We start from the raw sequence: 25,773 nt of genomic DNA on the forward strand, positions 1-25,773 counted from the left end.
ATTCCTCCGTGGCGACTGCTTCGTCGGCTTCCTGCACTTCGGGTTCCTCCTCCTGGTTGGCTCCCTCAAACTCCAGCAACGTCACTCCCTCCGACACACCTATTGCATGAATGCGCAAGATAAATATCATGAATGCACATGTATGAATGTCGGGGATGCTCGGGGAATGCACATGTTCGCTGTAGTTTGCAGATTCCAACTTAAACCCTATTCAAATCACTTTCACTTACCACGTTTATACAACCTAAGGTATAATTGCTCATCTTCCGTTAATGACCTAGCACCTGCACCTAAGCATATTCTTAAGTTAGGCTAACCCCTAAACAATCAACGAGAACCTTGCAACAACATACATTCAAGCATTTGTATTTCAGCAAAATGAATACTATGTAGCGGTGCAGTAAACTAGTCATAACTGAAGATTTATAAATCCAATTGATATGCAACAAGACAATCTGGAAAGCTTATAAAATTGTCTACAATACATTTTCAGACCTCAAAGCATGATTCAAACCTTTACTAGGTCGAATTCATCAATCAACAGAAGTCTATCCTCACCAGGCAGAGAATCAGCAAAAACTGCAACCTAACTTTAAACAGCTGTAGTTTCTAAACTACTAGGCCAAATGCCCTCAAATTTTGATAGGAGCTAGCTACCTAATTTATCTACAACTATTGTATTCAACTTATTCACAGAAAACCAAAATATCATGGGGAACTTTTCAAAGTCCCCAGATCTGTCCCGAGGGACATAATGCAAACAATTAATTACTAACTTATGATATAAACACTTAATTGGACAAAACTAACTTTACTGATATATCACACATATCACAAGAACACCATAAAGTAGGGGGTTCATCACCAAAACATTTCTTTTAATCCATTTCTTAATTTATTTAATTAATTAGGGGAAATAGTAAACATATATGAAAACTGCCCCATTAATTCTACAAAAATTACAGTAGACACTACATGCTTTAAGTAGAATACCATAAAAATTTCACACCATTTGAGTAAGTATAACAATCTACACAAAAATGGTAAGGCAGAATGACTTAAAATGGCATAATTAGGAAACCTTAGTGAAAAGTGTCAAGCAACAGATTTCATATTTTTCCTAGCATCCTTAAGGTACTAAGATACTACCTACCAAGTTTCATGGCCATAGGATTCCTAGAAAATTTATAAAAATTCACACAAGTATCTACTAGTGATAAAAGGAAAATCTATAACTCAAAAACTACACATGCAATGACTCTAAAATTTTAACCAGGGCTTCTACTATACAATACTAGCTTACCCACAAAATTTCATAATTTTTGGATCACAGAAACTCAAGATATGATTTAAACAAGTTTGCATGCATTCAAAAACACATTTCAAGTTCCTATTTAATTCACCCAAAATTTCTACCTACTGTGCTCAAGATATATTTTTATTAAATACTAGACCTCACAGTGAGTCTAACAAAATTGGAACCACCCAATTTGGATCTACAAAACAGGAGATACAAAAATATCAAATCAACACTCAAAACTGAAAATTTGAACTATCCTTAAGAATAACAGCCACTGACGTGTGGGACCCGGCTGTCAGCCGACCCCACTGGTCAGCGGCAGCAAAGCAGAGGAGGCGGCTGCGATGCTCGGAAGACGGCGGAGCTCACCGACGGTGACCTCACCGGCGACGAGAACGGCACCAACGTGACCGCCTAGACCTACTGCGTCGATTGGCACCCTAACCGCAAACCCTACCGACCTCTAGGTACCCTGGCCACGGAGCTCGGTGGCTCGGCCATGGCGCACGGCGGTGCGTGACCGTGTTCCGGCTTGGCTGGACCGGCGTGGGTGGTGACATCATCACCCAAGCATCAGCGCATGACGGGGAAGACGAGACGCGGGCTAAGGATGGAGGAGTGGTGCGGTGGTGCGCTGGCCGCGGTGAGCGCCATCTCCGGCGAGAGTGCGACGGCGCGGGAACACCGACAGCGGCCTCACCTGAGGTCGAATGACCGCGCGGAGATGATGACGAGCAAGAGGGGATCACGGCGGAGCTTCGGTGAAGGTGTAGTGCGCGTTTTCGCGGTGGTGAGTGCGCGGGAGCTTGCCGAAGCTCACGGCGGCAATGGGGAGCGGTGGTTCCGCTGCTTCGGCTGTGGAGGAGAAGGGAGGAAGCGAAGAAATGAACTGAGGCACAGGGGGGGCTCTCGGTGGCGTGCTGCGGCTTGTGCTGGCGCTCTCAGGCCCGACGTGGCCTGGCCGATCAGGCCGGCGGTGACGCGCGGCGCCACGCGGCCGTCGAGTTCTGAATCGGTCGGGTCACTGTAGGTGTCTGAACTTTCGTTTCAGTTTCGACAATACCGACTGACAGGCGAACTTCAACGATGATTATCTCCTGAACCGTGTTGATTTAGCTCGTGGTATAATTAACAAAGTTTTTCATCTATATGCGAACTACAATCTTTACAATTGGAGCTCGAGCTGTTTTGGCTTTGTTTGGAATCTACAAGGTGCATAAGTTGGGTACATGAAACTGAAATCCAGTTATAAGACTTAGAAAATTTTCAAGTGTGGAATCAGCCTTCAAAGCTGACATGTGGGCCATGTTAGAGACTGTTCCACACAATTTCATGACTTGACTTCTAAACAAAGTTTGTTCCTTATATAATTCTCTACATCTTTGCTTTAGGTTTCTCAGACATGCAAACATCCTAAGCCACACTTTTTAAACAGTCAAACAAAAAGGTTCAGGGGTCAAATTTGGTCAAACCATGACTTGGAAACCTAATTAGGCAAAATGATCAACATGAACAATGTTCCAAATGATATTTTTATGTATAACTGAGTTACTTACAAGTATTTCTAGCCACACCATGCATTGGTCACACAAGAATCAATCAAGGTATGTACTGAAACAATGAAAAACACAAGAAATGTTGCAAATGTTTCATAGTCATGTTTCACATGTTTCATGATCTTGTTGCATAGTATTAACAACTCTTGTTTCACTAAGTGAGTGGCACATGTTGCACTTAAGTGTTGCACACTTTACATTTCATAAAAGAACAACACACATGAAATATACAACACGTTGCAATGTTTCGAAATTATGTTTCATGTGCTATAAGTTCACGAATGGATGCATGATGCTCATGTTTATGAAATGCAGTGCAAATGTGGAAGCTAAACACCAGGAGTGTTACAAGAGCGGTAGTCCGGTTTTGTTTAAGTAAGATTATGGTATTATCATTTTCTGACCAACGTTGATGATGATAATATTATAATAAATTTAAGTTTGAAGTTTAAATAAGATTAATGTATTGTCATTTTCTAACCAACGTTGATGATAAAAATATTATAATGAATTTTAAGTTTGGAGTTCAGATCTCTGATAAATTTTACACCAACGTGGTTAATTTTTTAGAGAGTAGATAAGGACCAGAAATGTTCCTGAACTAAAAGAATGTATTCCATTATCAAGTTTCCGCTGCAATGATATTGATTATCTTTCAATTAAATTCGAACCAACGGGAGAATTTAATTTTGAAGAGTAATTATATGGATTCCAAGTTAATTTATGAGTTTTATGCATTAATTCTATTTTCTGTCCAATGGTGATGTAGAATTGATGCAGAAGCATATTGTATGTTTTATTTTTTAATTGACGAGATCACTCGGCTGCATGCCAACGGACTGCAATATTGGGGTATGTGAATGAAAAGGCTTGAGTCAAGCTAGTTCAGGATAATTTTTTGTTAGTTTACTAATTTTCTGATTAAATTGAAACCAACAGAAAGATTTAATTGGAAAATGAAGTATGAGTGAATGTTTAATCGTCATGACTGAGTTTTCGTATAGATGTATCCCGCATGAGGATAAGTTTTGGTACAATAATTATGCTAGTCCATCCTACACGACGGGAGATGTTTTGTGATGACTCATATGTTTTTGTATCCCGCATAGCGAGAGTAGTTTGGATAGCTCTTATGCTATCTTAGTGTTGACCATGGCACAATAGAAATGTATCGGCACAATCAATACTAACCAAAGGATAAGAAAAGATGCAAGCGTGACTTTCAAAAGTACTGCTAATGAAAGACCTTGTTGAGTTTTTAAAGTGAATGAAAAAAGTGTACTCCTAAACGGATCAAGATATAACTATGTTCTCATGGCATAATCATGTGAATCAAGTAAGTTATATATGTCTCATCGTTCATAGGTTTTCTGAATAGTTATCGAAATTATGACAGTAAAGATCATGCTATATTTCGAGGGGGAGAGTATTAAGATCAATTAAGAAAAATACTCTTCATTAAGAGTGAGATAAAGATTAATTAAGAAAGATACTCTTCATTAAGAGCGAGATAAAGACCGTTGGAGGAGTACAACGGTTACAACAATGATACCCATAAATAGAGAAATAGCTAATCTTTTAAAGTTCCGATAGAAAAATAGCGTAGTTAGTCTCAAAGATGTTAAGGTGGCGCTTAAAGCGCCATATAAAATTTTAACGGATTAAACCCAAAATAAGATATTTGAAGATACACTATCTTTAGAAAAGATGGAAAGATCTGGGAGAGCATGATATATAGAGGTATGTAGAGACCTAAGACTTGAAGAGAAGCGGGACAACATGCCCACTTCAGTGATTTAAAAACAACGAATCTCTCAATACCTATTGATATTGTATGACTTATACAACACCTGTTGTTGGCTTTTCGAAGAAGATGAATAATGTAAATAAGGATCTTGTAATACAGAAGCCTGTAGAATCAATTGTCTCTTGGCAATGAAGAGCAACAACAACCCCATATGAAAAGTGCCAGTAGATGAGACCCCAGAAGGTCTTAAAGAATTAGTAAACCAGTTTTTTCAATGACTATGAAGTCTATGTTAGTAAAGAAATTCAAATGAAGGTTGATTCCACCTCATTTAAAGAAGTTATGAGAAGCGTTTACTCGTTTAAATAGCAAGAAGCTATAGAAGTTGAAATAAATTAGATGAATATCAACGATTTTTGAGACTTAAAAGTAATTCCTAATGAAGCCAAAACAGTAGGCTGTTAATGGGTCTAGAAGACAAAATGTGACTCTAAAGTGAATGTAGAAAGATATAAAGTTAAAATGAATTCGATGAATATCAATGATGTTTGGGACTTAGAAGTAATTTCTAATGGAGCAAAAACAATAGGCTGTTAATGGGTCTACAATACAAAATGTGACTTCAAAGAAAATATAGAAAGATATAAAACACGACTTGTAGCAATATGCTTTATGCAAAGAGAATAAAAATATTACAATGAGAGTTTTCTCTCTAGTCTCATGCAAGGATTCTTTAGAATCATAATGGTGTTCATGACATATTACGATTTAGAAATATATCAGATGGATGTAAAGACGACATTCCTCATCGGGGATTTCTATGAAAACATTAACATGGCATAACCCAAAAGGTTTTGTCGTGGAAGAAAAGAAAATAAGGATGCCACCTGTAGAAATTCATTTATGGGTTAAAAATAAGTCTCTAGATAGTAGTATATGTTGTAAAGGAGAAAATCCAGAATCATTTTGAAAGCATTGAGTAAATAAATACTGAGCAAGTATTTACGGATCCGCTTACTAAAGACTTACCACCCAGTGCGTTCAGAGAATACACAGTCGACATGGGTTTATGGAAAAGCCTATGATTTCTGGATACTAAGGGCCTAGTTGAGTATATATTTCAAAACAGAGAGGTGCATTGTAGCCGTTAAATCTAATGGCAACTGATCTTGACGATGAAGGCACGCTCTATGCACTGATCTGTGATGGAATGGAAAAAAGAAAAAAGAAAGTTAAGTTTAAGTCATAAGGTGAGATAAGGGGGAGAATGTTAGTTTGATCTCCACCAATTGGCCAATTGGGCCCTTGGATCCGCGCCCTGACCAGGGACGTCCAACCGCTCCATGGTTGGTGACCCCCCGTCGCACAACACCATAAAAGAGAGGTGGGGGCCGGGGCACAAGGCATAAGGTTTCTCTGAGCTACCAGGCGCCCCACCGACCATTCCCTAACCCTAACCGATCTAGAGAGAGGGTGCTACCAGCGACGGGAAGTCGCCACCGACTTCATCGCCGCCTCTGCATGGCCACCACTGCGCCGGACTTCACCGCCCGCACTACGTACCCGCTGCCATGGCGGCTACTTCCTCCTTTACCTCATCCGCCAAGCCCGAAGGTATGACCTCTCTACTCTCTCTACCTCCTTGTTCTAAGTTCACCGTTACTCGATTTGAATCGATAAGTAAACAGTTCACCTTCAGTACTACACCTACGCCTAGATGAATCCTAAACGTATAACAGCGAGTGCTGCACTGTTTGGACCGGCTAGCGAGCGGCGATGTCATTATCGATAGGTTCCTTGTAATTGTTGCTCCCTGTCGCTCGTCGAAAATGCAACGCAACGCAACGAAAACAAAAACACCTGGGAAATTCCCCTGCGATTCCTGGCCGGCACTTGACTTCTCTCGATCTCGGTGGCAGCAGATCCAGACGTGTTGTGGTCAGCATCAGAACCTGCAAGTCAACCCGGCCGGCGGTTGCTGCCTGGGTTGCCTCGACGCCACTAGTACGTGCCACGTCGTACGATCATGGCCGAGCGCAAGCGGTGACCGACCGACCGACTGGATCCGGCTCCGAGCAATTCGTTCAGGACTGCAGGTGAAGCAGCGCGTGAAGTGAAGCCATGAAAAAGGCAGGCTGCCGGCCCCGTTCGACAACGACGTGGCCTCGACCGACACGACAGCACGCCATCGATCTGCCGCGCCGTACCTGGCCCGTACGCGCCCCGTCGGCCGCCGTCGGCGAGCTCCATCATCGCGGACCGGTGCCGGTGCTCTCAAGCTCGTGCCAGATTCAGCATGGCCGGCCAGGCAAAGAGGATAATAAGTGGATATAGATAGATATATAGAGCAAGACATAATTACTGAAGCATGCTTGTAACAATTATCACTTTCCGTTTCTGCAAGAGGATCAGAGATCGATCCCGCCATTTTTTGCTTGCTTGCTGCAAACAATCGAGGGTTTCCATCATACGATAATCATGGCTAACTACGTATCCGGGCGTCAGTTACATACTCACTCTCACCGCACTCATTGAAAAAGGAAAACAAAAGAAAACCGCCATTATTTTTACTGGGAGATCAGCCAATGCATGGGCTTCCCATGTGCAGTGTTGGACACGGCCGAACGGGACACATGATGACGCTCAGAGAGGCGAACCGGGGAAGGCCACCGGCCACGGACCACGTGCGGACGTGCCCGACCAACACCGTGAAAAACTTTGACCCGGCCATGCTGCTTCAGGTCCAGAACCCATATCCTGTTAATCTCCAAGTCCAAGTCTAAAAGTCTCGTTTGATTCAGAGTGCTTTTAGAGTTTTAAAAAATATATATCACGATTTTATGAAGTATTTTAGTATTGGAGTGATATAAATAAAGTGTTTAGATGCATAAAATTTATAGTTTTGAAAACCATAGCACATGACGTGTGTCCCCATTCGCAATTCATTCATCGGATCGAAAACTCCAAAGCACGCAGGCGCGTGCGGCTCCTGAGATCGACAGGCATTTTTGAGAATTTTTACGTGCAAAATACCTAAACACAGCTCGTCCTCCACACGAGCACACCGTCAGACATGACAGAAGAGATCGCTCAGCGCAAGCAATGACAAAAACTAAAAAAAGAAAAAAAAATAACTCCAGCTGGAAACTGTACTACCCACTTGCGCACCTGCCTCCAGCCTTCTTCTATTCGTGGACCACCGAGCTCGCTTACGCTCAGGCCTTGCTCTCCCCCATTTCATATTTTCCCTCTAACCTACCACGAAAAACCCGGTTAGTTTAACGCGATCCTGCGCTGTACATAAGCGGCCCGCGCGCGCGCTTGCGACAAGCATCATCGCCCCCCCATAGAGAGAGGCCCAGACACCGAGGGGCAAAAAGGAGAGAGAGAGAATACACAGCCGCTGCGCCTGCGCTGAGGGAAGAGAGAGAGAGAGAGACAGGGACAGCTAGAGAGAGAGAGAGGGACTGCCAGCGGTGCAGGGGGTGGTGTGGGGTGTGGGGGGATGGAGAGCGAGATGGCGGACGCGCCGGCCGCGGCGGCGATCCCCGCCGCCGCCGAGCCGCTCGCGGCGGTGGCGGAGGAAGGGGAAGGGGAAGCGGAGGCGGGGGCGGGGGCGGACGCGGACGCGCCCGCCGAGGCGGTGGGGTCCACCCTCACCATGGAGCGCGTCGCCGCCGCGAAGAAGTTCATCGAGAACCACTACCGCTCGCAGACGAAGACCATCCAGGATCGCAAGGAGAGGTAACCGTACCGGCCCTGCTGATCCGATCTCCTCCCCCACACGCCCGCGGCCACGGCCGGCCGCCAATTGGAGCTGCTGCTTGCTCGCGCGCGGGGGCGGCTGGGCTAGATCTCGCGCGCTGCGAGCTCGATCGAGGGGCCTGAGCTGGGGTTGGCCGTCGTCCGAGCTCGCGCCGCTGGAGCTTGCCCGTCCGGGCTGCTGATTTTCGGCGCCAGCTTTTGGCTGCTTTCTTCTGGAATGCAGGGCACCGTGTACTAGCACTAGTAGCCTGGTGGCCATGACTTCAGAAGTTCTAGAGTAGCGTGATGCAGTAGGTGTTTCAGTGCACTACTGTGGTGTAGTGCAGCGGTATAGGACACCTCTGCCTGCAATTTGAGGTCCTGATGCCCGCGTCGCATGGTTTAGGGATGATTGATAGTTCCAGCACGAGGAGGACCGGCGAGCTTGTTGCACTAGCTGTTTTTGAATGCTTAGCGTCTGCTAAATACATCAGGCAAAATTAGTTCAAATTGCTTGCATGGAGTAGTTTTTTTGGCGCTAAGAGCTGTTACGCTGAGCTTCTAGTGCTCACCGCTGTTTGGCTCACCGCGTGCCTGGGGTGTTGTTGTTGAGAAGCTTGTTAGATGACAATTGAGCAAAAACCAATGTGGCAGCACTGCGATTGCCTTTGACCTAGAGGAGCTGAAGTGACGCAAAAGTTTGTCGGACGTGCTCCTTTTGTTTCCCCCCATTTTTTGTTTGATAGTGTGTAGTTGGAGTTGTTTGTGTTTGTTTCAAATCACAATCAGACTGATAGTTTCGGTGTAACTAGAACATGTTTCCTGCTGCTTGTGAACTGAGAGTGGACTATTTGGGCATTCTCATTTCTCATGGTCTTTCCATTAATAGGCAGTGGATGATGATGCAGACTCTTTAAAACACACTTGTTCTATTAATCATTCTAGAAATTATCTTTTGGCAATCACTCATTAATGTACATCACAACATTTACAGCTTTGGCTTACCTTTCCTTTTTTACCTAGGGGAATAGTTGATCCCTGTTTCCCTTTTTGTTGACATGGAAACAATGCATCAGATGCCAGCTGTATTAATACATTCCTGAACTATTAAATGGATATGTAATGAAGTAGAATTATTATCTATACATATATACTAACTCCGCCCAAAAAAAACTTGATGTTTTAGGATTTTTAGGATAGATTAGTGCCCAATGGAAATTACCCAAGCCATACTAATGAATGAATAAGCCCCTCATTAGAGAAATGCATGGAGGCATGTGCAGACTGCAATCTCAAGCTGATATGTACCAAATCTTTTGCCCAAGAGCTAAAACATCAAGTTTCCTGAAATGGAGGGAGTATGTATCATGGAGACACACTTTTCATACATTGGTCTTTTATTATACTAAGCATGCCATTGATTTATGACCTACTACCTATGGTGCTTGATTGTGATATTGTTATTTGTTGGCCTTATTCTCTGACATTCCAATTTATTGTAATCAGATTGCCTTTTACCCTGAGATCATGAGTTTATGACCTTTATTTGAAGAGGGTGCATCTTTTATTCACATCTTATCACTTACAAAATGTAATGCATTGCAGGCGCTTTAGATTGGAGAGACAGCTAGCCTCTTCTCAAGTTCCCAAGGAGCAGCAAATCAATTTAATGAAAGATCTTGAGAGGAAGGAAACTGAATACATGCGACTTAAAAGGCACAAGATTTGTGTGGATGACTTTGAACTGCTTACTATTATTGGGAGAGGTGCTTTTGGAGAGGTCTGCAAACTGAATTTCTGTCATATACTTCTCCACATGTACCTATGTGACTATTTATGGCAGTGAAGTTAGTTAGTTGCACTAATTTTCTATGTCAAAAAATGCTTAAACTCTAGGGAAAGCTAGACATATTCTCTTTGAGATGTGGCAACTGTTGCATTTACCTTTAATAACTTATTACTGAGTAATTTTGTGCTGTTCATAATGTATATGACAGGTTCGATTGTGTCGAGAGAAGACCTCTGGCAACATTTATGCAATGAAAAAACTCAAGAAGTCTGATATGGTTGTCAGGGGGCAAGTAAGATAGCTTGCATTTCTGGCTATTTTCGATTTCTGTTTTGGAGTTATAATGGCTCTATTGACTGGTTTATGTTTCATCTACGTACCTGATTGAAAATATTATGTGAAAGTGCCTTTTCTATTCTGTGAGTTCCTTTTCATTTAGTATACTTGTATCCTATCTCTGACAACCAACAGACAGTGAAATAATGAATCAGTAGAATAAATAATGCGTCATTTAGGTTAGTTTCCTGCGTAAGAGAAGCCCACATCCCATTGTTTCTCTCATCAACAACAACAACAACAACAAAGCCTTTAAGTCCCAAACAAGTTGGGGTAGGCTAGAGTTGAAACCCAACAGAAGCAATCAAGGTTCAGGCACGTGAATAGCTATCTTCCAAGCACTCCTATCTAAGGCTAAGTCTTTGGGTATATTCCATCCTTTCAAGTCTCATTTTATTGCCTCTACCCAAGTCAACTTCGGTCTTCCTCTGCCTCTCTTCACGTTACTATCCTGACTTAGGATTCCACTACGCACCGGTGCATCTGGAGGTCTCCGTTGCACATGTCCAAACCATCTCAACCGGTGTTGGACAAGCTTTTTTTTCAATTGGTGCTACCCCTAATCTCTCACGTATATCATCGTTCCGAACTCGATCCCTTCTTATATGACCGCAAATCCAACGCAACATACGCATTTCCGCGACACTTAGCTGTTGAATATGTCGTCTTTTCGTAGGCCAACATTCTGTACCATACAACATAGCAGGTCTAATCGCCGTCCTATAAAACTTGCCTTTTAGCTTCTGTGGTACCCTTTTGTCACATAGGACACCAGACGCTTGCCGCCACTTCATCCACCCTGCTTTGATTCTATGGCTAACATCTTCATCAATATCCCCGTCCCTCTGTAGCATTGATCCTAAATATCGAAAGGTATCCTTCCTAGGCACTACTTGACCTTCCAAACTAACATCTTCCTCCTCCCGAGTAGTAGTGCCGAAGTCACATCTCATATACTCAGTTTTAGTTCTACTAAGTCTAAAACCTTTGGACTCCAAAGTCTCCCGCCATAACTCCAGTTTCTGATTCACTCCTGTCCGGCTTTCATCAACTAGCACTACATCGTCCGCGAAAAGCATACACCAAGGGATGTCCCCTTGTATGTCCCTTGTGACCTCATCCATCACTAAAGCAAACAAATAAGGGCTCAAAGCTGACCCTTGATGTAGTCCTATCCTAATCGGGAAGTCATCCGTGTCTCCATCGCTTGTTCGAACTCTAGTCACAACATTGCTGTACATGTCCTTAATGAGCCCGACGTACTTCGTTGGGACTTTATGTTTGTCCAAAGCCCACCACATAACATTCCTTGGTATTTATCATAAGCCTTCTCCAAGTCAATAAAAACCATATGTAGGTCCTTCTTCTTCTCCCTATATCGCTCCATAACTTGTCTTATTAAGAAAATGGCTTCCATGGTTGACCTTCCGGGCATGAAACCAAATTGGTTCATAGAGACCCGCGTTATTGCTCTTAAGCGATGCTCGATAACTCTCTCCCATAACTTCATAGTATGGCTCATCAACTTAATTCCCCGGTAATTTGTACAACTTTGAATATCCCCTTTATTCTTGTAGATCGGTACCAATATACTTCTCCTCCACTCATCAGGCATCTTGTTCGATCGAAAAATATGGTTGAACAGCTTGGTTAACCATACTACAGCTATGTCCCCGAGGCATCTCCACACCTCGATTGGGATACCATCCGGTCCCATCGCCTTACCTCCTTTCATCCTTTTCAACGCCTCTCTGACCTCAGATTCTTGGATTCTCCGCACAAAGCGCCTATTGGTGTCATCAAAAGAGTCATCCAACTGAAAGGTTGTGTCCATATTCTCACCATTGAACAATTTGTCAAAATACTCTTGCCATCGATGTCGGATCTCATCCTCCTTTACCAAGAGATGCTCTCTTTCATCCTTAATGCACTTAACTTGTTGAAGTCCCGTGTCTTTCTCTCACGAACCCTAGCCATCCTATAGATGTCCTTCTCTCCTTCCTTCGTACTCAAATGTTGGTAAAGATCCTCGTACGCTCTACCCTTTGCCACACTTACAGCTCGCTTTGCAGTCTTCTTTGCCACCTTGTACTTCTCTATGTTGTCCACACTCCTGTCATGGTACAAGCGTCTACAGCATTTTTTCTTCTCCTTAATAGCCATTTGGACTTCCTCGTTCCACCACCAAGTATCTTTAGCCTCGCGTCCCCTTCCTTTGGTTACTCCACACACCTCTGAGGCTACCTTCCGAATGTTGGTTGCCATCTTGTCCCACATATTGTTTATGTCGTCTTCTTCCTTCCAAGAGCCCTCTTTGATAACCCTTTCCCTAAATACCTCTGACGTCTCCCCTTTCAGTTTCCACCACTGTATTCTTTCAATCTTAGCTTGTTTATCCCTACGGGCACGCACCTGAAAACGAAAATCTGCCACCAAAAGCTTATGTTGAGAAACAACACACTCCCCTGGTATCACCTTGCAATCCAAGCATGCTCGTTTGTCCTTTCTTCTTGCGAGGACAAAGTCAATCTGGCTACAGTGTTGTCCGCTACTGAAGGTCACTAGATGAGATTCTCTCTTTCTAAAGAAAGTGTTGGCTATCATCAGGTCAAAAGCTATCGCGAAGTCCAGAACTTCCTCCCCCTCCTGATTCCTACTACCATACCCAAAACCTCCATGAACTGCCTCGAAACCTGCGCTTGTAGTACCTACATGCCCATTAAGATCTCCTCCTATAAAAAGCTTCTCACTACTAGGTATAGCTCTAACCAGACCATCTAAGTCTTCCCAGAACTGTCTCTTAGCACTCTCGTCGAGGCCTACTTGGGGGGCATACGCACTAATTACGTTCAAGACCATTGTTTCTCTCATCAAAAACATTAATTTATAACTGTTTGAACTTCTTTTTGTTGATATAGCTATAAAATGATGTGTGAGAGAACCATGAAATTGAAAGCACTAGTGCTGCAAGGGTCAATTTTTCTGAGCTCTATCTTAGTCGCTATATTTTACCATCCAGAGGTTTTTTTACTGAATTATCCATTTAGTTGACATGTTTTTCATTATCTTAATTCAGTGACCATGAACTTTGTTTGAGATCAGGCGAAGACTTGATTTTATTTGGATGAACCCCGCAAATGTTTCTCAGATGAACCTGTCATTGTTGTTCAATTCTATTATGTTTCAATTTTTCTGAGCTCTATCTTAGTCGCAATATTTTACTATCCAGAGGATTTTTTCTGAATTATCCATTTAGTTGACATGTTTTTCATTTTCTTAATTCAGTGACCATGAACTTTGTTTGAGATCAGGCGAAGACTTGATTTTATTTGGATGAACCCCGCAAATGTTTCTCAGATGAACCTGTCATTGTTGTTCAATTCTATTATGTTTAATAAAATCACATATGAAGTGCTGCATCATAGTTGTCAAAATCTCTCCTTAGAAATTTGCCTTGACAATGCTTTAGATCAGTCTGCTAAAGAAAATTTACTAGCTTGAGATCTAACCATTTAGGACATGATGTTTGCTATTAAAGGCCCTGCTGTTTTGTTTGCGATGAAAGCTCTTTTTTATCAGAATCACTTTGATGTTTTTCAAGAGACCATTTAAAAATTGACTAATCAAGTCCCTGCTGCATTGATTGCGATGAAATCAAAATTACTCTGATGTTTTTCAAATGACCATAAAAGAATAATTGGTGTCCATTATTCGAGAGTTGAGTTAATGGAGTTCTTTGTTATTATCTCTATTAGGTGGAACATGTTAGAGCTGAAAGAAACTTGTTGGCAGAAGTTGCTAGTCACTGCATTGTGAAGCTTTACTATTCTTTCCAAGACACCGAGTACCTTTACCTTATTATGGAGTACCTCCCTGGTGGTGATATCATGACCCTTCTCATGAGAGAGGATACCTTGACTGAACATGTGGCGCGATTCTACATTGCTGAGACAATTCTTGCTATTGAATCCATCCATAAACATAACTACATCCACAGGTTACATATCTTTGTTTAAAGGCACCTAATGTATTGTGGTTCTACCATTTTGCTGATTTATATGTTTGGTTTGTTTTCATTGCAGAGATATTAAGCCTGATAATTTGCTTCTAGATAAGAATGGTCACATGAAGCTATCAGATTTTGGGCTGTGCAAGCCAATTGATTGTTCGAAGCTCTCAACTTTGAATGAAGATGAACCCATGGGTGATGACAACTTGAGGGAATCAATGGATATTGATAGTTCTTCGTTGGATACAGCAAATGGTAGAAGATGGAGAAGTCAGCACGAACAGCTTCAACACTGGCAGATGAACAGGAGAAAACTGGTATACATATGTACAGTTTACCTATTGGGGATTGCATCAATCTTTATGATTTTTATTTTGCTTGGATAATATCTCGTAGCGATTCCTTACCAGGAAGAGAATTGATACTCTGTATGTACAATGTACAACATGATTGCTTCTTATTAGCTTTTCTTACTTTGAATTTATGTTTATGCAGGCATTCTCAACTGTTGGGACACCGGATTATATTGCTCCAGAGGTTCTGCTAAAGAAGGGATATGGAATGGAATGCGATTGGTAACTTTATTGGAATAATGTTTATATAGTCTAGTTAATGTCGAGGCGCTTATATGTGTCTTCAATTTTAATAACTGGTATTAATTGTTCTCTGTTTTATTCCCAGGTGGTCTCTGGGCGCGATCATGTATGAGATGCTAGTTGGGTATCCACCATTTTACGCTGATGATCCAATAACTACATGCCGAAAGGTTTGTTTTTCATTGGTGTTTCTTTGGTTCAGTTCTATCGTTTTATCTTCTTAATATATAGTTTGCTGAGTGTTACTCCCTCCGTTCCAAATTATAAGCCACTTTGACTTTTTTGGTTCATCCATTTTGCTATGTATCTTGACATATTATTATATCTAGATGCATAGCAAAATGGATGTACCAAAAAAGTCAAAGCGACTTATAATTTGGAACGGAGGAAGTATTTGGCTTAGCGTAGCTTATAGGCTTCTCATCAAAATAAGGCTAAGTTAGCACAGAAAACTGCTTTATTTCTTAGTCTTTTTAGCTGATGCTGTGAGGTGATACCTAATTACAGCCACTGCATACCTGCATCTTATAGAGCTTAGTCTACTCAATCAGTTTATGGATATTGTCTAATAGGTTAGCTTCAAGCTGGGTCATTAGGGAAATCAAGTCCCAGTAATATTAACATTCATGACAACTTATCGAAGTTGCAAATCTCAGCCATAAATGATGTTTTCTGCAGTTTCTTGGAAATATGTAATGAATGCAAGATAGATTTTGATGCATACTACTAAACAGCACTGTATCATTCTGCTAAACTGAAAATTTATGCATAGATTCAATAGCCTATGATAGAACTGACATGGTTCTTTTGACCTCATAATCAGATATGATTCATAAAAAATAAAGAAATCTGAGTGGGGTTTTTCTTTGTTGTCTTCCATTGTAGGGATATACAACATGTTTACCATTCTTGCACATCAACCTCATGAATAATTGCAAGCTTATCCTGCCTTTTTTAGAGTGTTACACTGATATCTTTTTTCCCATTTTTCTAGATTGTGCACTGGAGAAACCATTTGAAATTTCCTGAGGATGCAAAGTTGTCAAATGAAGCAAGAGATCTCATTTGTCGGTTATTATGTGATGTTGACCACAGGATTGGCAGTGCAGGGGCAGATCAAATAAAGGTAGTGCCTGTCACAGATTTTTTTTAACTTATATAGTTAATGTCTTGTTTACTGTGTTTTTGCTATGTTTACTAAATGTTCTCCTTTACAATTAGGCACATCCTTGGTTCCGAGGAGTTGCATGGGATAAACTTTATGAAATGGAAGCAGCATTTAAGCCTCAAGTAAACGATGAACTGGATACACAGAATTTCATGAAATTTGAGGAAGTAAGTGAATCACTTTGCACTTAAATTTTTTTACTGCTCTACAATTCTTTAAATTGTACACTTAAGTCAATCTGAAGCTACAGTGATAGGATTACTCTTGTTCCTGCTTTGGGTTCTTCAAACTGTAAACTTTGTCAATCAACAAACTATTGCCTTCAGAATATGGCAAGTAATTAATTGAAAGAGGCCGCTGGTATTATTTGATTGATTTTCTTGCATTTTATTTCATCTTCAAGGAACATTTAAATATTTTCATGTACGAGGCTGTGTGTAACTATGTTTTTTGTTCGTATGTGCTTGACTATATGGATGCCAAAGTTTCTTCTTTCTGAGCTTGGCACTATTTTTTACTTTCTTGTATATTTTTGTTGTTAGCTCATGAATCATGTTTCTCCAACTTACTTTCATTATTCTCTGCGGCAGTTGGAAAATCCTCCAGCCAAATCAGGCTCTGGGCCTTCAAGAAAGGTATGCTTGTACATTCAGATTCAGAAACTAGCGTAAAAAAAACACTGAAGCTCTAAAGTTCATCATTTTTTTGCATTCCAGCTTGCTAGTGTGCCGTGTAACTGTTTTCCTGAGTTTATTTTTCATCAGATTATGATTGTCTCACACCCTCTATTCATGTTGATACAAGCTGTCATGAGAAAATTAGGTGGATAGTGTTTATACTGGACTATCCGTATTCTTACGTATTGTAGAAGTACAAAACAGTAGATCATACTAGTATTACTGCTGTAAGGTATAGGATTAATCCGTTGCCTAACAATGGTTATATAAGCTGCTATTTAGAAATGTTTTTTTGCACCAGTTACCTCAAATTTAAAATCACCTGCCTGTCTTAGTAGAATTTATGTTCATTTCGTCTTAGACATATACATCTATTTTTTTTTTCCCTTTGCATTCTCAACCTTATGTATCTTTTATGGAATAAATCCAGATGATGCTAAACTCCAAAGATCTTAGCTTTGTGGGGTATACATACAAAAACTTTGATGCAGTGAAAGCAATAAAAATTTCAGGTTTGTCTCCTTAATCCTTATGACATCGGTACTTATCAAGAAGTTGCGTGTTGAATTCTGCAAGCAGTCATTTTTTCAGAAACCTTAATAATGTTCCATTGAATTACCAGTATTTACATGCCTAGGTGTCAATGGCATCTAAATGGACATTATGCTCTAATGTTACTTCTGAACTGAAAGACTGAAACTATAAATGCATGCAGATCTGCAAAGGAATTCATCTCTAACGAGGCCTTCCATTGGTTCGATATTCGGTAACATACTTCTGCCAGTGACATGTAACCTCTATTTTGATCACATCCTGCATCTGCTCTTATCTTATATTTGATAAATTATCAATCTCAGGTCCACCAGGCATGGATTCTCCCATGGAACCTAACGGGAGGGACACACATATGCACACAGTTTCATCTGGTGATCCAATGATTCCCTAACCTGCAGTGCTGTTTGTCCTCAGCAACTTTCCGAACTAAATCAGCATGCAAATGCCTGGATGACGTGGCTCCAGCTGGACAACCTGCTCATTTTTAGCCAGGTTTCTGCTTTCTAAATCGTGGGCAAGGGGTTTGTAGAGATCCACCAAAGTTTCTAGTTGTAAAATAGTAATGCCACAGACTTTAACAAAGGTCCCATGTACTAAGGGCTCATCAGACATGGGGGCAGGTTTTTTTTGGAGAAATTGCACCTTGCGGCTGGCTGCCCAGGTTGGCAGAGCAAATTGCGGCCTTCTCTTGTGGCAGTTCCCGGTCCGCTAACATTTGATCATGGGAGGGAAATAAGATGATGTTGTTGCGGCAGGAATTCTCATGGGTGAGTTAGTGTTGTTGTTGGTGTTTGATATGTATCAGGAATTTTTCCCATTTGAAGTAGGGTTTCTGTTAGCAGAGTTGTAGCTATTTACAAGGAACATACTTTTATAGAGTTGCTATTTCTCATTGATGTATGGAAAACGACATATTTTGGAGATCGAAGTTCGATCTAACTTCTATGCTGCATATCTGATCCAGATTACATCAAATATGATTCATCCGATATATTCAGATCGGAGACGAGAAGATATTGGAGGGAAAGAGGGAGGCAGGCAGTGGGCTGCGCTGCGCCTCTGTGCATCCGCCTCGAAATTTGGCTGCGACGTGTCCAATACCATGGTCAAGCATCAACGCCAGTTTAGAGATGGGCGCGGCGGGACATCCACCTGCTGCGCATTGCTTGTTGCTGGGCCATGATCTTTAGTTGAAGCCCAGCAGCTCGTTCTTCTTTTCACCGTTACCTGTTCCTTTTCTTTTTCAATATATAATCTATATGCAATATAAAATATATGTGCTAGCCAATTCATCTAAAATTGGATGGATAGATTTTTTTTTTCTGACTGGTTTCATCGGCAGATAGATTCCACCACATATCTTCGACAACTAATAAAACTAAGGTGTTTTAAGATTATCAAAGCAACTTTAACAGGGCCCCTGCTTAGCCTCCAAAATCAAACTAGGAGCACCGAGCACGTACGACGGGGATGGGTTACTAAACTGATCGGTGACGGTGAAATGGTCGGCGTCGGCGTACGTCTGCAGCAGACTGGCGGACAGCTCTGAAGTGGTTGTCGTGCTGTGTGCATGTCTACCCTGCTCTTCGTTCCATGGACGCAAGGCACACGGCCTCTCACGCGCCAGCCGCCAACCATCGACTTGACAGGATGGCCAGCTTATGGGTTCCGAGCCCACCGCGCACGCCGTCAAAGCAACCCCTGCTCTTGCTTCCGGCCGTGGTGTGAGACTGAGTGTGACACTGTAGCAAATGGAAATTTGAGCTTGTAAACCAAGCACTTATTCTTGGTTAGTCGATCTGTTTGGAGAATAAGGTGATAATCTGGTTCTGATAGACGTCAGGCACGTGCATTGTGCGCTCTTAGACAAAAGGGAGGTCAAGGCAGAGCCATGCAAGCATCTATCGCTGCCTGGACTATAGGTAATTAGCTAGTCGTCCTTGCACTCTGGCTGATGATTTTTACTCCTTTCGCATCCGTTAATCATGTGGTTTCCCCTCGCTTTCAGTTGGAGCTTGCTACAGTAGGTAATAAGGCCCCAAACTTCAAAGGTGAATCGTACGGCTCACTGGCGCCCACAACTCGGTAGTAGTCCGTAGTAGTACGTCAGGTTTTCAAGTTTGACCACAAGCGAAGCGAGCAGCTGGGAGAGGACAGCACGCACGTTTCCATGAATAATCCACCGAATGTTCTAACCCCTAACAAAAAGCATGCGTGCACCGATGGCGATGGTCGGAGACCTGGGCATATTCCGTTCCGGGAACATATGCAAGTGCGGCGCGGCGCGCATGGCGAAATCGAAGTGTGCCGGCCGGCCGGGGCTTCTTCATCGATGATGAGAGCGCGGATCGGAGGTGCATCCAATTGGAAAGTTATTAACACATGAGTTTCTGTACACCACGCCGGCGGCCGATCGACCCGCAAGCCGACGTGAATTCTCTATGTACACACGCGTACACGGATTCACCAATACTGCACACAAATCGTTAAACAGGAATTAACTGTGAATTGTGATGGCTCCAAAATACTCCTATAATGCATCCTAGCTCCTCCGCCCAAGTCAAGGTCAAGTCCACACGTCGTCGTCCGAACCGCTCCAAGCCTCGGTCTGCGCACCGCCGCGCAGTGACGGCCGGCCGGCCGGGTCGGGTACGTCGATCGAGCCAGCGAGCGTCACGCGCGGCACCACCGGCGCGGCGAGGAGATGCCCCCATGCACGCGCACGCGGCCAGCCTCCACTCCAACTACGCAGCGGCAGCGAGCATCATGCACACGCGCAGCGAGAAGGCCACGACCACGGACGCCACGGCCACCACCATCCCCCACTTCTGCACCCTTGCCACCGCCGCCTCGCCGGGCCTCGCCACGATCGAGAACATGGACAGGCCCAGGCTCGAGAAGAAACCGAGGCTGATGAACGCCATGTCGGCGCTGTACAGCAGAGTGGCGGCGGCGGCTCCTCCGCCGTGCAGCCCCACCGCCGCCGACGCCGGCGGCGCGGCGCCGCCGGGCTGCTGCTTGTTGTTGGGGAGGTTGGCGAACAGCACGAGCGAGGCGGACGCGGCGAAGAGGCACACGGTCTGGACGCTCTTGCCCACGCGCCTCGACTCCGCGTCGACCTCGGTGGCAGCGGGCTCCTCCTGGCCCTCCGCCGGTCCTTCGGGGGCGGTACCGGTGGGGGCCAGCGGCGTCGTCCCCGCCTCGATGTCGAACGGGTGGCTGGCCGCGGTCGTGACCGATGAAGCAGCAAGCGTCGCCGCCTCGGGTGCTTGCGGCGGCGGAGGAGCGGAGCGGGCCTCCTCCGTCTGCGTGGGCCCGAGCTCGGCGTCGTGCTCGTGCAGCAGGCTGGTCCGGTCGTTGAAGGAGCCGGTGAAGCTGAGCACGCGGGAGATGAAGCCGCCGTAGCTGCTGTTGGTGGAAGCAAAGGTGGACGTGATCCGGTGAAGCGCCGGCCGGATCACGCTAGACAAGTCCATAGTTCCCGCTACAAAGGTCTCCACTTCCCGCTACAAAGATTTTTCTACCGCTACCGGCCTACCGCTGCCAGTACGTAGTCTAGCAGTAGCTAGCGCATCAGTTGCCACTCTATTGGGGTTTATTTATAGGGAGGAGAGGCCTAGGTGAGACGGGATGGTAATTAACGTAACGACGGCCGGATCATTAGTGTATCATATAGTTAAGGTCATATTTGATCCATAGAACTAACATCTAGTTGACTCATTTTTAGTCTCTAAGCATCTAAACAGGTGGATTAATTGCCAGTCCACTGGTCATGGACTAGTTGTTAGTTCACCGGTTTATTTATAAAAATTAACAGAACTAGTTGGTAGTCCTAGTCTATTTAAACAGACTCTAAATTAAAGAATGTGTGTTGTGCACTACTGGGAGAAATAAAAAAAACGCTAGCTGCCTTTATATGCAAAAAGGCTCCTCACGGCACGGTAAAATAGCCTGCATTTGCATTATCTTATAATCTGTATTTTTTAGCTTTTTTTAATTAGAATAATGTTTTTCTCTCACAATAAATCAGTCAACAATACTTTCTGCCATAACTTATCAGTCAAGCGAACGAGGTCATTGGTTTTTTTATTTGACTTACCAAAGGGGGCAAGAAACTAAACATACGGTAATAATTAATGGAGCGTGCAGATATACACATCTGACGTACGTATGATGTCCATCTTACGTGCACATCAGCGACGACTAATTAAGACAAGGTAGGGCAAAAGAACCTTGATATACTGTACATGGGAACGAACATAAAATGCCATCGATCGGGTCCCAACAGTAAAAAATTGAGTTGGTCTGGAGGAAGACAAGCAAGCTTGCCTAATTTCAGCATCAGTGCATACCGACAGAGACAAGTAATAAATATTAAACGAAGTCTACATGTCAAAGATTCCTCAATACAAGTAGTATATATAGAAAAGTAGGCGAACTTCATTATTGTTCTTTATGTTAGTACAACAGCCATGCCAAAAGTTTTAGCACCAAATTTTTTTGATGTAAAAGTTTTAGCATTTTAACTATAGACTTAGGTGTTTAGATCCATAGCAAAACTTTAGCACTATATGAATAGAAGACTGATTTGCCCTCATTTAATGGTTGATTTGCTTCATTAATTAGTGCATGCATAGCCATGCATGTTCATGACACCACGCCGGTGCCCTTGTGTGAGTCGCCGGAGTTGCTCGGTGAGCTGCTCACCCTTGCTGCAGCTCACTTTGATGCCATGCCTGGCATTGTTAAGGAACCATAAAAAATTACACTTTATTACACAATTATTGAATATATCAAGTACACAATTCAATTGTTCTCAACTATAAAAAAAACAAAATACATGTTACATTTCAAGCTCACATTCGAATTATCATGATCTATTTAACAAACCAAGGGCAACCGAGTCACGGAAAGCATTCATCATCGTAGATTCATCCCTTGCCGGTGTTTGACTAGTACGTGGCTGAGAGCAGGATGCTTCAGGTGAAACATAGTTCTCATCACGGTCACAACGATCAAAATCCCTATCCACTATTCCACTCGTTCTAACGAAGTTATGTAGTGCCATGCATGCAACACTTATTTGGCTTTACTTATGAGGTGCATAACTTGGCATTTGCAACAAAATCCTCCACTTCATCTTCAAAACTCCAAACGACCTCTCAATGACATTTCTAAGAGATGAATGCGCGTAGTTGAAGATCTCTTTTTTACCTTGTGGCTCTAGACCGTCTCGATACTCCGGAAGATGGTATTTGGTTCCCTTGTAGGGCTCAAGGTAACTCGGTCGATTGGAGTAGCCGGAGTCCACCAAGTAAAATTTTTCTACACAATGGATCAATTTTGTAAGATTCAACTAATTCAACTAGAAGCTGCAAATACAACAGAAGCAAGGTGTTTACCTGTGGGTGGATGTGGAAAGACATGGCTATACTTGGTCAGAGCATCATTGAACACTCTCATGTCATATACTGAACCAGGCCATCCAGCAAGAACAACACCATGGAACATTTGGTCCAGTTCATTGATGTAACCTGGCCACCCATTCTTGCATTTCTTCCAGTCTGGGTGGCCCTGCAGTGCTTATTTTAGTGAGCAAGGAAAGAGATTTCTAGACATAAATAGGAAAACAGGAATATTGGCAATTACCTTAGTGTTTTCTTCCCACCATTTTTCAGTGGCATCAACAGTTCCATCATATCTACGGCCTAAGCCAGTGTCATTGTGCAGTCTTTGGCCCTGTTCGCTTCTCTTATAATCTGTTTTTAGCTTGTTTTTTCAGCTAGAACAGTGTTTTTCTCTCACAACAAATCAGCCGGAACAGTGTTTCGGCTTATTTTTTTAGCGAAGCGAATGGGGTCTTTGTATGAATTGCCAATATCCCTTCAATTGCCTAATCCTATTACCAATCTGAGTTCTACCATGAACCAAATTTATGGCAACATAGTACCTTGCTATGACCTCCCTCATCCCTGACTTGTTCATGACACCATTCACACAATTACCTTTAGTGATTTGGTCAACCCAAATCTCACATAGTTTGCCTGTATTTGCTTCTGACCAATTTTCCCTGTCGACTCTATCCTAAACGATGCATAACAAGAATACGAACATATATTACGAAGACGGTAACAATCAAACTGAAACCAAATTGTGCAGGGTTCTAAAAAATTACCGGGATTGCAGCGTTTGGAAAGATCTCATCATCATCAGCATCCAAAGGGTTGTTGACCTCGAAGTTGTCTTCCGCAACAGCTGTACTCGTGGGTCATCAACGTCCACCGTGGCTCCTAGATCCGGCAGGCGTGCCAGATGCAGATCTAGGCGAAGCGCGCATGCCGGCGGTCATAGGAGGCAACTGAGGTCCATGGCCACCACCAGAGGATGATGACAAGGTGTGAGCGGCCGTGGCGCCTCCTCCACCGCCACTGCGAGCCGCGCATAAGCCCCGAGTACGACTGCCGCTGCGGACGCGAATGGGAGGGGGACCCATGCCGCCGCTGGTGCCTCCACCTTGCAGGCCAGAGTGAAGGAGGTCCTCATATCCTGCCATTCTGGGCCACTCTTGGCCATGGGAGTTGAGGTCGAGCGCCGCCATGCCCACCCGGGGAGCATTGACGCTGCTCGAGCCCAAAAAGGGATAAGCCGCGTCATTGATGTTCTCATAGCCACCGATGGGGGAGAACGAATTAGGTTGGGAGAAGAAGTCCCTAGTGTGGTCACCATCGCCGTAGCCATCACCATTCCTGATGTGACCACGCCAGCGTCGGAGACCTCGGCAACCTCGTCGGCCACCCCGATGACCTCATCTACCTCATCGGTGACCTCTCCGACCACCTCACCGACCTCATTGACCTCACCAGCTGCTTCCCCAACCACTACACTACTCCAAGTCCCTACTGGACCAATCACCCGTAGCCACGCCAAAAAGATACAACAAGAGGTGCACGCGCTACTTTGTGAATTTCAATTAAACATTGATGGTAATTTCGAGCTACCTAAGTCGTGCATGTTGTTATTACTCAGGTTCTCCGAGGAGGAAGACAAGGATACATCAAGGATGGATCAGAAAGAAGAGCTACGTTCGAGTCAACCCAGCATGACAGAACCATCCAGAAGAAATAGTCATATCTTTTGTCTCCCAAAAGCTATGAAGGTGAATGAGCACTTGTTGGAGAGATCTTGAAGCCTAGTTTCCAATGCTGTCATGCCCGACCAGCTTGGAGTGTCCAGCATGGCGTCCAACTAGTTTTAGTGAAGACTGCTCCAAAGCTCAACAGTCTGCATGAAGCTAAAGATCCTGTGCAAAACTGTACCATTCTACAATAATTCATGGTGCATAGCATACATGGTTGGGAAGATGATGAAGTTAGCTTTCCAACGCATCCAACAGTTCATCATTTGAATTTCCTAGGAAGGAGTTATGACCAAAATATTGAAGACTGCACCGAAGCCCAGAAGACGCGCGGGAACTGAAGACCACCTCGTGAATGCTCTAGCCAGTTGTCCTTCCACCTCCCAACGTGGCTTCTTCAGTTCACATCTATCTTAGAGACTTCTCATAGTATAAATACCACCTCTAGGCTACTAGAAAAGGACTTTTTGATGATTTGATAATTCAAGTGATATTGCAGCCGAGCTGCCGAGTGCTTACTCAAACCCTTGTTCTTCCTTGTTCTTCCTGGACTTGTGAAGAGATCCCTCTAGGATCCACTAGTTCGTGCTTTGTGGGTTCTAGTACGGCTGCCCCGCCTTGTGTGGATTAGCTCCGGTTGTGGTTCTACGGTCGTTTGGAGATTAAGTCAAAGTCTTCGTGGTTTCGTTGCCTCTCTCCCCGTCGCTTGGTCGCATCCAACCTTGGCCAGGTATAAAGCTAGTTACTCTGTTGTTCTTCAGCAAGTTACCCTTTAATCCCCGCTGGCTTATTGCAAGTTATCTTGATCATGACCTACTGTCGTGAAGATCGGGCCAACTCTCGTACTGAAATAATCCAGTACTTATCATCTGGTATCAGAGCCCAGGTTGACACGGTAGGTCTTGCCGTCATCCACATCGTTATCCTTGTTTAATCTACTTCATATATTTGTGTTTATTCATATCCTATAGTCCAAAGCCACACAAAAAATACCTATAACCATTTTGCGGTACTGTTACGTTGTGTTTTGTGTTCATCGAGTTGCTAGTCACCACCATTTATATAAAAATTGAGTTGTTTCGTTCGTTACCGCTGTCAGTGTTATAAAAAAATAGATAAAAAAAGAAAGATTAGTTTCAAAAAAAGAGAGAAGTGAAAAGA

General features: G+C 43.4%; 2 protein-coding genes across 2 annotated transcripts; one reads left to right on the forward strand and one right to left on the reverse strand.

The window, feature by feature from the left end:
* Positions 1-7,829: 7,829 nt before the first annotated feature.
* On the forward strand, positions 7,830-18,420 carry LOC136449463 (uncharacterized). Its single transcript, XM_066449500.1, has 13 exons — positions 7,830-8,347; positions 9,953-10,127; positions 10,345-10,428; positions 14,228-14,469; positions 14,555-14,798; positions 14,977-15,056; positions 15,163-15,247; positions 16,072-16,203; positions 16,299-16,412; positions 16,836-16,880; positions 17,353-17,434; positions 17,638-17,688; positions 17,780-18,420. Exons 1-13 carry the CDS (start codon positions 8,109-8,111, stop codon positions 17,866-17,868), a joined length of 1,662 nt encoding a protein of 553 aa, XP_066305597.1. The 5' UTR covers positions 7,830-8,108; the 3' UTR covers positions 17,869-18,420.
* Positions 18,421-19,635: 1,215 nt separating this feature from the next.
* On the reverse strand, positions 19,636-21,109 carry LOC136449464 (uncharacterized). The gene has a single exon (XM_066449501.1). The coding sequence runs from the start codon at positions 20,951-20,953 to the stop codon at positions 20,222-20,224; it is 732 nt and encodes a 243-aa protein (XP_066305598.1). The 5' UTR covers positions 20,954-21,109; the 3' UTR covers positions 19,636-20,221.
* Positions 21,110-25,773: the final 4,664 nt, after the last annotated feature.

The sequence above is a fragment of the Miscanthus floridulus genome, chromosome 5 (genome assembly GCF_019320115.1).
Source record: "Miscanthus floridulus cultivar M001 chromosome 5, ASM1932011v1, whole genome shotgun sequence".
Taxonomy (NCBI): Eukaryota; Viridiplantae; Streptophyta; class Magnoliopsida; order Poales; family Poaceae; genus Miscanthus; species Miscanthus floridulus.